The sequence below is a fragment of the Juglans microcarpa x Juglans regia genome, chromosome 2S (assembly GCF_004785595.1).
Source record: "Juglans microcarpa x Juglans regia isolate MS1-56 chromosome 2S, Jm3101_v1.0, whole genome shotgun sequence".
NCBI classification, from domain to species: Eukaryota; Viridiplantae; Streptophyta; class Magnoliopsida; order Fagales; family Juglandaceae; genus Juglans; species Juglans microcarpa x Juglans regia.
Genome location: NC_054597.1, coordinates 24,055,081 through 24,072,224, shown reverse-complemented (window position 1 = coordinate 24,072,224; position 17,144 = coordinate 24,055,081). Strand labels below are relative to the sequence as shown.

General features: G+C 31.5%; 1 protein-coding gene and 1 pseudogene across 1 annotated transcript; both read right to left on the bottom strand.

Annotated features, from left to right (window-relative positions):
* Positions 1-752: 752 nt before the first annotated feature.
* On the bottom strand, positions 753-1,310 carry LOC121251457 (annotated as a pseudogene).
* A 13,081-nt stretch (positions 1,311-14,391) lies between these two features.
* On the bottom strand, positions 14,392-15,459 carry LOC121253486 (protein BIG GRAIN 1-like A). Its single transcript, XM_041153495.1, has one exon. The coding sequence runs from the start codon at positions 15,457-15,459 to the stop codon at positions 14,392-14,394; it is 1,068 nt and encodes a 355-aa protein (XP_041009429.1).
* Between the last annotated feature and the right edge of the window lie 1,685 nt (positions 15,460-17,144).

Genomic DNA, 17,144 nt, shown 5'->3' with positions numbered 1-17,144 from the left:
TCATTGTCAGTATTAAAAAAAAATTAAAGCAATAACAATGGAAAGTCACACGTCCTTATTATTACATTAATATACCAACTCAAAATTCATTAGAGACAACAAACCTGAAGAAAGAGATATGAAGACAACAAACCTGAAGAAACATTCAATTCCAGCAAAACAAAGATCCAGATACACAATGAATGTCAAACTGGACAACAGAGACAGTGAGGAGAGACAAGGCCAATACAACCAGTGCGTACAATCTGTTGAGATATTAGCAGCCAACGAAACCTTGACATGGATGAAGAACATGCATTGCAACTGGAAAGTTATCGGCAAAATCTGGGGGGAACAAAAGATCTGCTTGTTTCTTTGTAAAAGAAGGCTTCCCTACCATCAAAAATGCAAATTCATATAGTTATTAAGGATGCAAGGAAAAAAAAAAAAAAAATTGGTTGGCAGAATGCAAGAAAGTTGCAGAAGTAGAAATGTGAATACATAGTAATGATAACCATAACTTCTGTAAACTAATACTCTGCCTCCAGGGTTCCCCATAGATTCTGTAAATTAATACAGTCTACCTCCAGGAATCCCACTTGATACCAGAAATGTTTATGAATCTCAAGCTCTTTCTTCCTATAGCCATAAATTCGAATACGAATCTTTTTTCTTTTTTTCTTTTTTTTTTTCTTCATTTCAAAACAAAGATTAAGATAATGGAAGAAACAGTAGGGATCATGGCACCTGAAAAAGATGCATAAGAGTCTGGATAACTGCTAAAAACAATCCATCAGACTCCATGATATATCATTGGAAAAGCCCATCACGCGCTATCCTACAACCAGCACTACTAGAGAAGAAAGTGGTGGAGAAAGGAGCATCTTGGTGGTTAGAGTTCTCGTTAAAACAGAGGAGTAACCTGACCCACCAATCACAGAAAAAGGGAGAAAAATTAAGAACCAGGTAAAGTTTAACGACACTCTCATTCTGGATCAGGCGAACCACCAGGTACGAGAATGGCAATGTTGTTTCCATTTAGTAAAATCTGATCAAGCTTTGTTATCCGTCTCCCTTCAGCAGTGATCTCATACTCTGTGACGTCTTCGAGGACCATATTGACCTAGACGTCCAAGCCCCTGAGAGTACCAACGAGCTCCTTGTCCCCCTTCATTATCACCCATATCTTCGACCCAATGCACCTATCAATTGGTTCTGACGGGAGCAGCTGCGAAGGATTGTTAGCGGCCATTGAGCATTTGAAAGAAGCGAGCGGTGGCAGTCCGCGAAGCGACTAAGGAAGGCATTATATCTTCTTGTGTTCTTTCATCACTAGAAGATTATAACGGCTATTTTTTGGATTTTGTTTAAAATTCAAATTAAAACCACGAGCTTTATTAATACAGCATTCTCATCCACCGGTTTCCTAAATTTTTTTAAATTTTAGTAATTATTTAAATCATTTTGTTTATAATTCAAATTAAAACCACGAGCTTTATTAATAGAGCTTTCTCGTCCACCGGTTTCCTATATTTTTTCCTAAATTTTAGTTAAAAATAATACTACCTATAATTTTATCCTAAATTTTATTTATTTTTTAAAAATATTCTACATCTCATTCCCCATCTTTTCTTTATTATATTAAAATAATAATTTTCTATTATTTCTTTATTACTTTTTTCTCTCAATCCATTTTCAAACTTAACTATTCAATATTTTTTCTTATGTTTTGAACTATTACTCTAGTGAATATTTTAAACAAAAATTTTAATTTTTTTTTGCAGGCATGATAATATTTTTAAAATTAATTTTTTTATATTTTAGTAATTATTTAAATCATTTTTAAAATTATTATTTAAAACTATAATAAATATGAGTATGACAGAAAGTGTAGATCATTAGAAGAAGAATTTATTTTATTTATTATAATAAAATATTAATAAAAGATGATTTAGGAGATAAATAGTGATTCCCTATATTTGGAGAACCACTGTCTATCCCCTAACTCAAAATCTTAAAATAAGAAATGGGATGGGAGAGGGGTTTTCAACTCCTCTCTAAATTTTTTCCCATAATTTGGAAATAATAGTTCAATAGGACAGAAAATGCTCTTATTCAGCCTCCAAAGAATTAATGGGTGATTCAGGTGAAATAACAATAAAAACGTTGGCGATCGGCCAATTGGAGTATCATCTTTTGTCTTGAGAATTTCTTTTCACTCTTTTATTTCTTAAAAACAAGTATAAATCATCAGCAACATTATATTCACCGACTTTTATAATTAATTTTACAATCTTTTAACAATAGTAACGCCAAATCATTTAAATTATTTCTTTATTATTAGATTTTTTTCAAAAAATATAAATTTTTATTTTTATTTCGATTGTAATTTTTCATTAAAGGAAACGTAAATCAAGTTTATTGTAAATTCTTACTTTTTGAGATAACAAAAAATAATCCATCATATCAAACTAACATCAGTGCCTTAATATGAGTTTATAGATTTTTTTTTTTTTTTTATTTGTTGTCGATTAATCATGTAGTTTCACTTGTTGTAATGTTGATAACATGAATGACATCGACACTACGATGGTTTCGTGACATGGGTATGTGAAGTTCACGTAATAACTGGTTAAGCGTGCAAGGTATGTGCGTGTAACCAATTATTATGACCTTATGGTGTAAACTGTAAACTATAAAGAGACAGAAAGACTATCCCATTAGAGTATTGACATTGACTTCATCAAAAGTCTAGTCAAATATAAAATTTAATGAATTTCATCAAAATAGAGCTGTATTGGATTAGTCAAATAGATAAATGTGAAACTTTGAGCTACAGTAAATGTATAGGTTTCTTCAAATTTGAAAATCTACTATTCATTCATCAAATCTATTTTTTATTCACTTTTAATCTCCTAAGGTCTTTTTTATTCTCGTTTAATCTCCAACCGTCTTGTAATAATAATGTAAGAATTAAATTAAATTATTAATCAATATATGATTAGTGTGATTGTAAAATATGAAAAAAAAATAAAAATATTTTTATTAAAAAAATAATATTATATTATTATTTTAATGAATTTAATGACTAATTCAATGTGGAGTTATGGCTAGAGTTTTGGATTTATAGAAATCATGTACTTTTCATCAAATTTTAAAGATAACTTTGATAAAGCCAATGACAATACTCTTAGTCTTCAAGTTCTTTGGGATCTTCAAACTAATCTTTGTAACAAATAGTGGCAGAGAGTCATGCATGGCCTGGCGTTAAGTTGACCTTTAGATAGCGAGTTGAAATGAGATAAAAATTAAAAATTAAATAAAGTATTATTAGAATTTTATTTTTTAATATTATTATTATTATTTTGAGATTGAAAAAATTAAATTATATTATATTTCGAGTAGAAATTTGATAAAGTTGTAATGGTAAATGAGATAAAATTAAATACTTTTTGTATCCAAACGAAACTTACAAAAGAAAGTATTTTATGAAAAACCTTATTTATGCTATGATGAGTTTCTCACTGAGTCATCGACTCATTTTAGTTTATTTTTATATTTTTAAACCATTCCAAGTCAGAATATTTATAAAAGTAGAGCTACAGGAATGGACTTAATCTAGGGAGGCATGATAGTGGCTTAGCTCATATATAGAGATTTTAAGTTATGATTTTTATGATACGGATTTTGAGAAAATTTAATAAATTCTTCTGCACACTTCTTATTTACGATGTCAGTATTTTAATACAAAACAATCCTATTTATTATAAGGAATCTTTGTACTTGGTGCTTCATTTAGAATTTAAAAGAAAAACAAATATAATTTCAAGACAAGTTTAGTAGTAACACTCCGGCTCCCCAGATCTAAAAAAAATGACTTTATTTTTAATCATGGAGAGTGGGGTGTTACAATTGGTATTAGAGATCAGGTTAGTAGACTTTCCAAAAAACAAATATAGGCTAAAGTCTTCCCAAAGCATGTCCTGCCCTACAGTAAGTATCTTGAACAATTACTGTTTGCTTGGTATAATTAAGTTTCAAAGATATTTTTAGACTCATGCACCTACTACATAAAAGAGTTATAAAGTATGAAATAAGGAAATTTCTAAATCTTAGGTTAGGAACCTATGGTTTTAAGATTGATGATGCATCTTGTCTACAAAAAAATAATCTTATATTTTGTAGAGTTTTATTTGAAAAAATTAGGAATGAATTTCGTAGGTTTTGAAGTTATAACATAGATTTATATATAGTGTACGGTATTTCATGATGATTGGTGGTACTCTTATGTTCTATAGGTGACGTGATTCTATCGTCAAGTACAAATTGTAAGATTTAGGACCTAAACTTTGAGAAGTCTTAGGCTACGATTTATTGAGATTATTATTTTAGTTGAATAATTTTATTATTATTATTTCATGTGGAGAGTTTTATTTATGTGGAGATCATTAGTTACTATTAGGAGTGTAAATCAATCCAGTCCGAGGGGTTTTTCCCAGACCAAATCGGACCGAACATCCATAGAGACCGAACCGGACCGATGGCTATCGGTCCGGCCCATTTATTTTTTATTTTTTTATTTTTTTCAAATAAATTAATAAAAAAATTATTTAAATTACTAAATTAAAATTAAATGAATTATTAATGTGTATTATGTACTAACTCATTAAAAAAAATATTTTATATGGTCAATAAAAATAAATTAGATGAAAATTATGTCATTAACTTATATAATTACTATATAAAAACAACATATTAAATTATTAAATATATTTTCAATATAAATAGGAGTTCAGTCCACTCTACTCCAAGATTTATAGACCCCAGGACCGGACCGAATTTTATGGGACCAAAACTGACCAGTCTGGAGGTCTGTCTCGTTCGGTCCGATTGATTTTTTCAATCCGGACCAATCGACTTACAGCCGTAGTTACTATTGTATGTAGAGTTAAGATAATTATTGGATGAATTTATCAATCCCATTGTTAAGCTTGATATTTGTTTAGACTTGAATTGAATTTGAAGAGTATGATGGTTGAGGCGTAGCGTGCTAACGTGTGCGCCTAAAATATTATTGAGGCATCAGACCAAAATATGATATGATTAGAATTTTTTGAATATTAGGTTCAACTAAATGATTGAGGAGTAAAGAGACATGGAAAGCATGTAACGGATAGGTATGTAAGTTATTTGAGGTCTAGCAAACTTCAAGGACGAAATTTTTATAAGAAGGGGAGTTTGTAATGACCCAACTCAATAATTCTAATGTCGGAATATTGATAATTTTATTGGGCCTAAATTATATTTAATGGGCCATATTGGATAAGCCCACAAGTGATAAATTATTGAAATTGATTAGAAGTTTTAATTAGGCTCTATAACTAGGTTAAATCTCATTTGTTATTTATTTAACGAGTTAAACTTATTTTAGAACTTAAAGATCGGCTATTAGAAATTTATTTTAATTTAAAATCATCATTGATTAAAGCCCCTTACGCAATCTCAGTCACTGCCAATGCTACATTGAATAAACTACTAGATCATTTTTTAAATTCAAATTCTCTTCTTGAATGATCACGACTAAGTCCAACTCAAACTCAAACTCATCAGCACCCTCTCCCAAATCTCTTTAGAAATATCTCAATTCCATAGGTTATTTAGAAAAAACTACAAACCTCCGTAAGCGATGCAGCTGAATCCAAAATACCTAGTCCAGCACCGTGCGTGTCCTCACCACACCAATAGCCAACTGCCTCATTCCTCTCACAACATCCCTCACGTTTTCTCTCTTCTTCTAGTTCAAGTGATCGATTTCGTACCAAAAATATTGAATTAACAATGGGAGTTAACTAGTTTGATTATAAATTACGATTAACATACGTTAGCTAGTTATATATATTATTATTAAAACCAGTTCTTTGGAAGCCAGTGATTATGTACCACGCATGTCTTGATATTTTCAAGCACGTCATTCATCATATTTCATTCCGAATATTATAGTTATGTATGTATTATGCATCTTACGTTGCATAAGACAAGTAAGTTTTCTTAAGATCAAGTGTAAAATAAGCTCAGAATAGTTAATCAAAGGATCATTTAGATGCATGGTATTAATGCGATTTATGGTTGGATATGCAAGCCACGGATCTAAGCGTGGTCCACTATAATATACTAGAATACTATTAGCGGCTCCCCTTGCAATCGTGATATGTGGGATCGGTGCATAACCTTGCACATATGGTTCAGTGTGTGGGCCAGTATGATGAGTTAGATAAGCGAAGATAGGTCATATATGTCATAAGCATACGTATGAGTGATCATGATTGTAAATGATAAAATATATCAAGCCTATAGTGTTTTCTAGGCCCAGCCCAATGGAAGAGGAAAGGAGGAGACAAAATAATGAGAGAGTGCAAAAGGAGGGAAAACGGGTGATGTGACATAAAGAAGGGGTGACGAGACGTAAAACAAAGGGCAAAAGATAAAATAGGAGGGAACCAAAAGACTTGGGGAGGACTTTTGGCGAGACTTCTCCTGGAAAGCTTTTTCAACCTCACGACAGGAGCTCCAGCAACAAGATCTTCACCATAAAGTAGTCCTCCAATATTTATTGTACAGTGAGGACGAGAGACCTTGAGAGACTGTAAAACAAACATATTACAGTGGATTCTCTCCTCCCAAACCCAGTGGATGTAAACCCAGGGCTGAACCACGTAAATCTGTGCGTCCATCTCTCTTTATTTTCTTTGCATTTTTTTACTGTTCATTGTCATGGATGTACGCATGGACACTGTACAACCACACCGAACCATCGTCGAGGGCTCCATACCATACCAATTGAGGCCCAGATCATCATAGCGAGCCGAGAATGATTCTTTCTCCCATTCCGGCCTATTATGCCGATTTCTTACCTTAACAATGATTTTAAATTCTCAGTATGAAATATTTTATGAAAAACTTTATATTAAGTTTGTTTAAGTTATGATGGCTTTCTTACTAACTCATCAACTCATTTTAATTTATTTTTATGTTTTTAAACCACTCAAATCAAAATATTTAAGAAGGTAGACCTGCAAGAAAGGACCTACTCCAGGGAGGCTTGATAGTGGCCTAGATCATGTATAGAGATTTTAAGTTATGATTTATATGGCACAGACTTTGAGAAATTTTAATAAATGTTTTAGCGCACTCTCATTTACGATGTGAGTATTGTAATATAAAAGGACTCTATTTATTATAAGGAATCTTTATACTTCGCTCTTCTTTTAGTATTAAAAATATATATATTTTTAAGTCAGGTTCAATAATAGCACTCATTTTTCTAATTAGCACCGGCTCTTTCACTTTGGCTACTGTGCACAATGGAAATAGATGTCATCCCAAAATTATATTATCATCACATCTCATCTTCTTTTCAAACATAATTCAAATACAAAATCTTCAAACTAATCATTATAACTTTTCCAAACTTTCAAACAAAAAATAAAAAACAATTCAATTTTTTCAAATGTTCAAACAAAAATAATATTCTAACAATATTTTAACTTTATAATATTTTTTATTAAGTTTTTTTTTCTCTAATTTCTCAAAATTTTAAAAATACTCAACTCAAACTATCTTACTACTATTCACAAATTATTTTATTACTATTTACAAAATTATCATATCATCTCATTCCCAAATGAGCCTAAATCTCTACTTGAACAGCTCAAGAAATAAAAAATCCTTGGAAGTGAAATAGTCCTGCACTTATGGATCTCAACCGTCGTCGTTTCAGGTACTATTTTGATCCGTTTGAAGATGGATCTGTCTCTATGCTCTTGTTTCCTCTGTTTCGGCTGGTGGGCTTTTCTTCTTTCGTTCATTTAATGATGTAATCATGTCATGGGGATGATATGAATGATATAATGCTGTTGATGTTGGTTGTAAACTCTTTTTTTCAAAGTCTTTTCATCTAATTTATTTTTCTAATGCATACCATAAAGTTGATTTTGTTTTTGTCTGCATTATATGCTTTACATTCACTCTTTGCTGTATGAGTTTTGTTATATATAATCACTTTTATATATTTTTTATGCACTTTATTGATGTTATTGGCCAAAATAATTATTTTATATTAAAAAAAAATAACGCAACCAATTAGATTAATGGAGTGTATAAAAAATACGCAAAATAACTGTACATAAAATGTTTGTTTTTGTATATCAAAATTTAACTTTGAAAAAGGTATTAATAAATAACTTTTATCTCTTTCTTCTCCAACATTTGGTCTTTGCTTTCCATTTGTTACTTGAAAAGATATAATAGTTTAATTTTTTGGTTCTAGTTGTGACAATGTATGCATGACCACATAAGTAATTTGAGGGATGTGATTTTTTAGGTTCAGAAGGAGGAGACCAACAAGCCTAATGCCCATTTGACACCTAATTTTAGGTATTTCTGTATCTTTCTTCTCTTGAGTTAGTATTCTTATATTGATTTAATACACCTTATCTTTGTTCTTTACACAGTGACCAGTTGCAACCATGAGTTTCATTTGTAATGTATTCTCGAATGGTATTCCCTATGACTTCAATTGAAGAGCTTCAAGTTATCTACCTTTCATGGCATGCTTTTGGTGGTGGGGAGAGGATGTTATTCTTGCATTGATGATATAGCTGATTTAGTATCTTCTTGGGAGGATGTGCTTGTTTTGAGTTTGCAATAGATTGAGATATTGGAGGTCAAGTATTTATTTTACTCTGCAAATCACAGTGATACAAACATTGGGGCCACACTCTCTAGTAAAAAATTAGCGATTTAACCAGTTATGTATAGGGAAACTCTAAAGAGTGCAGTGCACGGGACCGTAATTTACTCTGTAAAGACGGGTCTAAAGGGCCATGCCTTAATGGTGAAGTAAGTGACTATTAGTAAAGTTATATATATATATATATAATGATTAAGCATATTAAAAAAATGTTGAAAAAAAAATAAAAGAAAAAAGAAAAATCTTAAGTACACTAGCAGGCATGCCAACGGTAACTGCTGGGCAGCCCGCTATCAGTACCCTTGTGATTAAATGGTTATAAAAAAAAATATTTGTAACCAAATAACCTAAAGAATACTTGGCATGATAGCAAGATAAGAATAATGCTACTATGCCGCTTCATTTTACCCCCTCATTTTAACCACTCATGCATTTAATTTTTTTTAATTTTTTTTTTTACTTAGTGATTAAGGAAATGAATATTAATATATTGGTGTATTTTTTAAAAAATATTTAAATATGTTAAAAATGTAAAGAAAAAAAGAAGAAAAAAATAAAAGTTGAAATTTGTACTAGTGGGCATGCCTAGCGGTCAAAACTGGGTGGCATACTAGCACTACCCGCAAGATAAACAAGTGGAGTTTTGTCAATGTGTAATCGCAACTACACCCACAGTAAGGAGTCACCGAGACTTCCCACCGAACATTTTTTTTTTCAAATACTTTTTTAAACTTATTAAACATTTAAAAAAAACGTTCGTTTGGATAGTGAGATGAGATGAGATGAGTTAAAATAATTTGTCAATAGTAATGAGATTATTAGTTGAAACTAGATGAGATGAAATGAATCTCACCTTTGAATCCAAACGGGCTATAAAAATTAAAAAAAAAATCCACACAATCAATAATTTTTATTGGTGAATTCCATGTGTGGTAATGCTACCCATCATCAATTTTTTCATTATTCTCTCATTATCTCATGATATAATATTAGATGATTAGAGACTATTTATTATATTTTATTTGTGAACATATTATTTAATATCACATCATAAGATGATAAGAGAATAATAAAAAAAAATAATGAGTAAAATTTTTTGATAAAAAATAGTACATAGCGGAGAAGCTTATTGACCTTTAAATAAAAAAAAAATAAAAGAAATGTTGAAGAAATAATATTTTATTAATATAGAAGAAAGAATGGCACCTACCCTAGGGTGCACTGTGTATTTCGTCAACTGGACTTTGTCCAAAATTGACTAGACTGAAATAATGGGTCTAAAACTTGAGTTAAAAGTCCAAGACATTGAATACACACTTATTTTGGGCCTCGTACAGGCTGTTATTTGTTGAGTCTAATAATTTCTACTTATCATCTTCACGTACTATATATTATATTTATTTTAATTATTTTTTTCTATAATAAATATATAGTGTATGAATGATAAGTAGAACAATTTAATTAATTTAACAAGAATAAAAAATAATAAAAAATAATTTTAAAATATATAAAGTATGTAGTATGAGATGATGAGTAGCATCCATCGAGTTAAGTATGAAAAAAAAAATCTATTTAGTATCCCACATACCACATGTCTTTTAAATTCAATTTTGTTTTATATAGCAAGTATGTGATGTATAAATGATGAATAGAACAATTCATTTAATTTAGTAAGAATAAGATAAAATAAAAATTAAAAGAGCTAAGATGTGTGGCGTGGGATACTAAGTAGCATAACCTCAAAAAAATTGCAAATTTCCTCACTGAGAGTAATAAGATACATATAAATTTTTTATAATTATATTTTAAATTAAGAGTACTTTTATAAAACGATATTATTTTTATAAATTATTTTATAAAAATGCCTCTAATTTAAAACAGAGTTGTGTAAAAGATCACAAAAAGGATTGTATCAGTATAATTTTCCTCTTTTTGTCCCTGTATTTTGGTCTGTAACCCTAGCATTTTCCATTTGTTAAAAGGGGGAAAAGAAAATCCCTTATCCTATTTTGGTACCATATTTGCTCAGATAGTATACAATAGAAGGGAAGATAGATGAGTTTCGAACAGTGCCGAAGCATAGCAGGATGAGGATCATTGTGTTAAATTGTTAGCAAATAGCAAGAATGTTTGGGGCTTTTATTAATTTGTGTGAAAATTCTAGATTAAAACTGGACAAATAAATTAGTTTTTCTCTCTCTAATTAATTCATATAAAATGTGCTGTATTTTGATATAAATAATATTAGATACAGTTTAATAACATGCAAACCTTATCTTTTTTAAACAAATTAATTCTTTTTATGTGGGTTTTGAATTATTTTTTTAGGCTGTATTTAGATATTGAATTGATTTTAAATTATTTGAATTGATTTGTAAATAAGTGTCATTTTATAAATCTTATTGAGACGTATTCGAATGTATAAAATAGATTAAAATAAATTAAGTTGATTTCAACGAACAAAAATACAAAATTCTGGTACGTGTAAAATTTAAGACAAATTATTTCAGTTGTCATATACAACGATGTCGCTTTAAAACACAGATAAAAAAACAACAGAACGTTCAAACTGGATAAAAGACGTCCGGAATTGTCTTAAGGTTTAGCGAAAGCAGCTGTGATTTTTTTGTTTTTTCTGCAGCTCTGACAGGTAAAGGAGCAATGCGCAGGGCGCAGCAGACGAGTGAGCGCACGTGTGGGGGGGTGGGTTTCGCCTTTGGAAAAGCCTGACATAAGGTAGAGAGTACAGACAGAGCCAGGTGGGTCGCATGGTGTAGTTGCAAGGTCTATATTCATGACACCAAACTGATCATGGTTTTGATTTGAAATTCTACATAATAATAAAAGCCAGATATCTTGATCATTGTCAAGAAGTCTCTTCCAAAGATGATGTTTTATTATTTTACTTGTTTACCCCACTTTCTTTTCTTTTCAAATTGCTCTTATCTCTCCTGCATAATTCACTCACTCAACGCTAATGAAGCAGCCAATCTGCTAGGTCATAATTAGCATAATTCTTTTATGAGTTAAAATGGTGAGGCAAACTCCTTTGAGCGGTGCTACTCTGTCCGCTCCATTTGACCGTTAGTTGTTAAATTGATCTATTTATTTTTTTCAATTTTTTTATCTATATTTTTTTATCATTTTAAAATATTTTTAAAAAATATAAAAATATATATCAATACACTAATAATTATTTCCTTAACTATTAAGTAAAAAAAAAACAAAAATTAAAACACATGAGGTGTCAAAATGATGAGGCAAATTGAGTGGACAAAGAAATATTTTTCAACTCACGCAAACTATTCAATTAAATATAGATTAAGTGTGGAGTTAACCTTCAAATTCAAGACTTCTGTTCTGATCTTGCCTTAAATTATTCTTATTTATACTAGGAAAATCAAACCCAATCATCCCTATCCATCTAACACACGATATCACACTCTAAAGCTTGCCATTGAAACAGGTGTACCACCTCATATACAAGAAGTCAGTGTCATTATCTGAAAATCCAAGAGGTGCTTAATCGGTAGGTTCATAATTTGCAGCTGGTTTGGATAGGGTGCCATTACTCAGTGATGAGCTTGCAGTGCAGTTTGTCACATTAGTGACCCAAAATGCAGCCTTTGTATTGAGACATTTATAAAGGGAGATCAAAGCTGTTAGATGGGTTATGTTATGTGGCTCTCTCCCCACAAGCACTTGTTACAAATTTATAATCCTTCTATGCGTATACTACAAGATTTTGTGCAGGGTTGGTAAGAAACATACCCCACCATTTCTTACTGGCTATAGCTATAATGGGATCTGTAGTGTTTTTATTTCCTTTTTTTTTCTAATCCTCTTTTAGTGGGTATTATTAGGATTGAAAAAATCAAGTTTTGTAACTGTAGAAAAAATGTTACGAAAAACTTAAGATTGTGTTTCGATAGTGAGGTATTCTCAAGTATTCTGTGAATAATAGTAAAAAAAATAATGAAAAAGTAATTATAGAATATTGAATAGTAATGAATAGTAATAAAAAAGTGAATGAAAAATAATAATAAAATAATAAATAATACAAAAATATTCTGAGAATATCTATTCTCATTATCCAAACTAGGTCTCTTGCTATTTTCCTTCTGCTTATCCTTTGCAACAGATACATTGTTGCTGTATTTCTCTCTTCTTAGTCTTTGATATTCAAAGTAGATGATGAAGCAATAGAATTGAAGTCAAACACCGGTGTCCCAAAGTATCCTACAGTATATACTTTGGTCAAAAAACTTTTTATTTTCTCCATTGGTGGAAAAGTTAGTTTGGATTGTTGCCATCATGTCTGATCCTGCAACACTTTTGACTTCGAAGATTCTTTATACATGACCCTACTTGTCTTTCAAGTGTCTAGTATTGTTATGGTGGATACGATGTCAATTCCCAGGCCACTGATATGTTTGCATTTTAATCCTAGCAGAAGTTTGAGGAATGCTATTCAAGAACAGTTAACAAAAGTGTATCAGTTAAGATATATTTTCAAGAAATGTCTGTCTATCATTTAAAAAAAAAAAAATGTCTGTGTCTAGAATTACAATTTCCTACAATTTAGATAAATACAATTTCTTACAATTTAGATAGAGACTGAATAAATTTATGGATCTAATTCATTTCATAAAACTGATTCTACAAGAGAAGATTGCTCATTCTTTATAAACATGTTCAAGACCTTGTTCACGTGCAGGTCAATAATTTTTTCTAGTCCTTATCACGGGATAAGTAGTGTGAGCTCTCATTCGTCCTGTAGCAGGCTCTAATACTATGAAGAATTTTATAGGTCTAACTCATCTCATAAAACTGATTCTACAAGAAAAAATTGCTTATTCTTTATAAACATGTCAAAGACCTTGCTCACAGATAATGTGTGATTATTCATCAACAGAGACACAATTTGTAAATCTCACTATATTAAAAATAATGATAGATACAGTCTTAAAGTATATAAAAAAAGTGATATCCAATATCTATTATTTAGAAAAATAAATCTTTTTTTGAAAAGAATGTGCAGGTCTCACACACTCTAAGAATTTATAGACCCAACTTGAAGACTTAAACACGTGCATACTTCAATAATAAGCACCAATTGTGTTACTATCTGGTGTGTGGTTATGTATTTTTTTTTGGCTTGCATTGAACTTCACTGTTTCTTCCTTCATTTGCAGTTAAAGTAGTTGTTAATCAAATAAAAACAAAAAAGAAGGAAAAAAGTTAAACTTTGTAATCATTTTTAATTCTATGATTTCAAAAGTGGGACTGAATTTACCAGTGAAGGTGATGCCATGTGCTGAGCCAGTGAAAAAGTAAGTGCTTTTGAACTTTCTCCCATCTCATGTGGGAGATAGATCTCTGTGAACTTTTTCCTTTTTTTCACTTTTAAAATCCATCTTTGTCTATTGCTTTGACAATTAGGCTTTTGAATGTGACATTTTAACTTTTGAATTCCTCCATTGCTGCATTTCACATCAAATGATCATTGCTCTCTGCAAGGTTAGCCACTTTATTCAGAAAGAGTTCTTCTAGAACTGCTAAATCACTCTGAGGTAGAGTAAAAACTCTGTAAAAAATAACTAATTCAAATTTCAAAGTTAATTTAATTCTCCAAACCATTAATTACAATGATGTCAAATGAACTAAAAAATCAAGCCATTAGCAATAGCTTGATTTGTTTTCAAATTTGTAGTTTCATACACTGGAAGCTCCTCTCTGTACCTCCCAATTCCAACAAGGTGATCAAGCTCAAACAAATCCGAGCTCGAATAGCTCTCGGCATCATCATCATCAACCTGCCTGTGGCCTAAACCTCTCAAATCAAATGCAGTTGTAACCTTCTTTACAGAACGAGTTTTCGAAATTTTTGGAAGAGTTGGAATCGTCATTAGGCTTGGATCCTCTTCATAAATATATTTATGGCCGCAGGGCTGAGAATCCTCTCCAACGATCACGCTACGAGGATAAAACTTCACAGATCTTTTGATACCATTGCTTAGTTTTCCTCTTGAAGCAGGGGTTTTGCTCAAGCAAGACCTGGAAAACGAAGCTGCAGAAGAACATGCAGACTTCGATTTGGGCTCAAAGTTCACATCTTCTACAGCTCCAACATAGCACATTTTGGCTTTCTTCACGTTATCCGAATTGAAAATCGAGTTGAGAAAGCTAGCAATGCGACCCCTTGGTGAAATGGGCTGCTTCGCTTTCTTCAACTCGCTGTACATTTTCAACCCCTGTAGCTTCAACTTCGCGGAACTTCCTTCACTCTTCGACTTGGGATGCTTCTCTGAATTCCGATACTCCAACTTCGTCTGCTTCTTGGAGCTCTGCAACTTGGGTTTTGGTTTGTGTTTGTAGAAAGACTCTGTTTCCGATGATGAGAAGCCTGCGCCAGAGCTAGATTCTGAGGAGCTTGAGGTTGAATTGAATAGCACAGAGCTGTGAATGCTCTGCTTCTCCATCCAATCTTCGATCATGACCGACCGACGAAGATTCTTTACCTCCCTGTCCTCTTCTTGTACCCAACTGCCTCGCTTAGAGCTGGAGATGCTCTGTTTCTTGAGCACGGTTGTTTCTTTGAAGTGAGCTTCGTCGGCATTGGGTTCGTCGATGGAACGGGAAATAACGTCTAAGAGAGTGGAAGAGAAAGAAGGAGTTCTTCTTCTTTGGGGGAATGAGTATTCTCGAGGCGATTTCTCCCTTCCATACATCTTTGCGATGTGTACAACAACGATTTGAAATCAGAGGAAAAATAGAGTATTTAAAAGAGAAAACAGAGAGGAGAGGAACAGGGGAGGAACAAAGGAGAGGACAAGACTGAGGTATTAGTTTAGTTTAAGGTGGGGGTGAAGGGGGTTGGGAGCTGTTGTGTTTGCTTTGAGAACGTCAAAAGCTGCAGAAGGCAACGACATCATGTGGAGGAAGGAACAAAGAATTAGGAGTGTGTGTGTGTAGGAATTCCCTTAACAGTCATTGCAAACATGTTTCGTGCTTTGTTTCTGTACGACTTTGTGTAAACATTGATGAGAAATGCGACCTCTATTCGGGGAGAGAGAGAGAGAGAGAGAGATGGAGAGGGGCACATCACACGCATGGACATTAAAATATTTTTTTTCTTGTTAGTGTAGAATTGCATTAAACGTGCTAAAAAAAATTGGAGATGACATTTTATTTGTGTTATCAGATCAATTAAACTTGATGAATTCTATACATCAGTAACTATTCACTTTTACATCTCACACCTATAATTTTTTTTTTATAGGATGTATGAGTATTTTTCATAAAATATGAGATGTGTGATAAGAAATAGTAACTAATAAGAAGAATTTTTCCTTATATCATCAATATGTCAATTTTAATTTGGCTTAAATAATAAAATATGTCTGTCTGGCTTGGATCAGTATTTTTCTTTTTTATTGCTCACCAAAATTGTGGACACATTTTTATTATTATTATTATTATTATTTGCACAAAATGTTTCCTTAGTTGCTTCATCATTCATCTACACATGAAAACATGTCATAAGAGTTAAGAATATATTATTAATCCAAGAGCAATGCTACCTGCAATCTTCAAAGTACAAATTTCATATATTTAAATATTACCAATTTCATATATCAAAATGATCAATTTTATCAATAAATATTAATATGTACTAAAAAATATTTTGTATCATCAACTTAATGCAAATTTCATATATCAAAATCATCTTAATACAAATTCTACAAAGTTGATTTTAATGAGTAGGAGAGAGAAAAAAATATTAAAAATAATGTTTGGAGAGTGAATAGTACTTCTTCAAATTTAAAGAAGCACTATTCATAGCTACGTAAAAATTTAGAGATGCATAATTCAATGTAGATGAATTGAAAAACATATTATGCAAATATGAAGACGAAGATAAAGATAAAGAAAAGTCAACTTGTAGGTTACACGGGTTGACCAAAATATGTGGATTAATCCATGTAAGGTAAATAAATGGGTTAGTCGGATTAACCCATGTAAATCAAATCAAACCACAACACGGGTTAATCATGTCAAGTTAACTTCAGTATGATTAAGGTCGACTCCATCTATATTAAATTTAGTCACGTTAACTCATATAAGTCAAAAACCAGATTAGCCGGATTAACACATGTAAGTGAACCTGCATCTTATACGAGTGTTAATCAGGTCAAATGAGTTTGCAACAAACTCGACTTTTATCTCTATTATAGTGATGTCAAAGATTGTCTACTTTAAAAAAAAAATGTTGAGATCCCAAAACAGTCCAAACAAATATTACTGTACAAAAGAAATAAATCGAAAAATCGAACTACTTAAGCAAAAACATGTAGGAAAAGATTGGAAACGAATCCAAGAAGGGTTGAGGGCCCCAAAGATTTTGAAACAAAAC

Excerpts from the sequence above, each read along its gene's own strand:
- LOC121253486 (XM_041153495.1), bottom strand. The coding sequence starts at position 15,459 with ATGTATGGAAGGGAGAAATCGCCTCGAGAATACTCATTCCCCCAAAGA.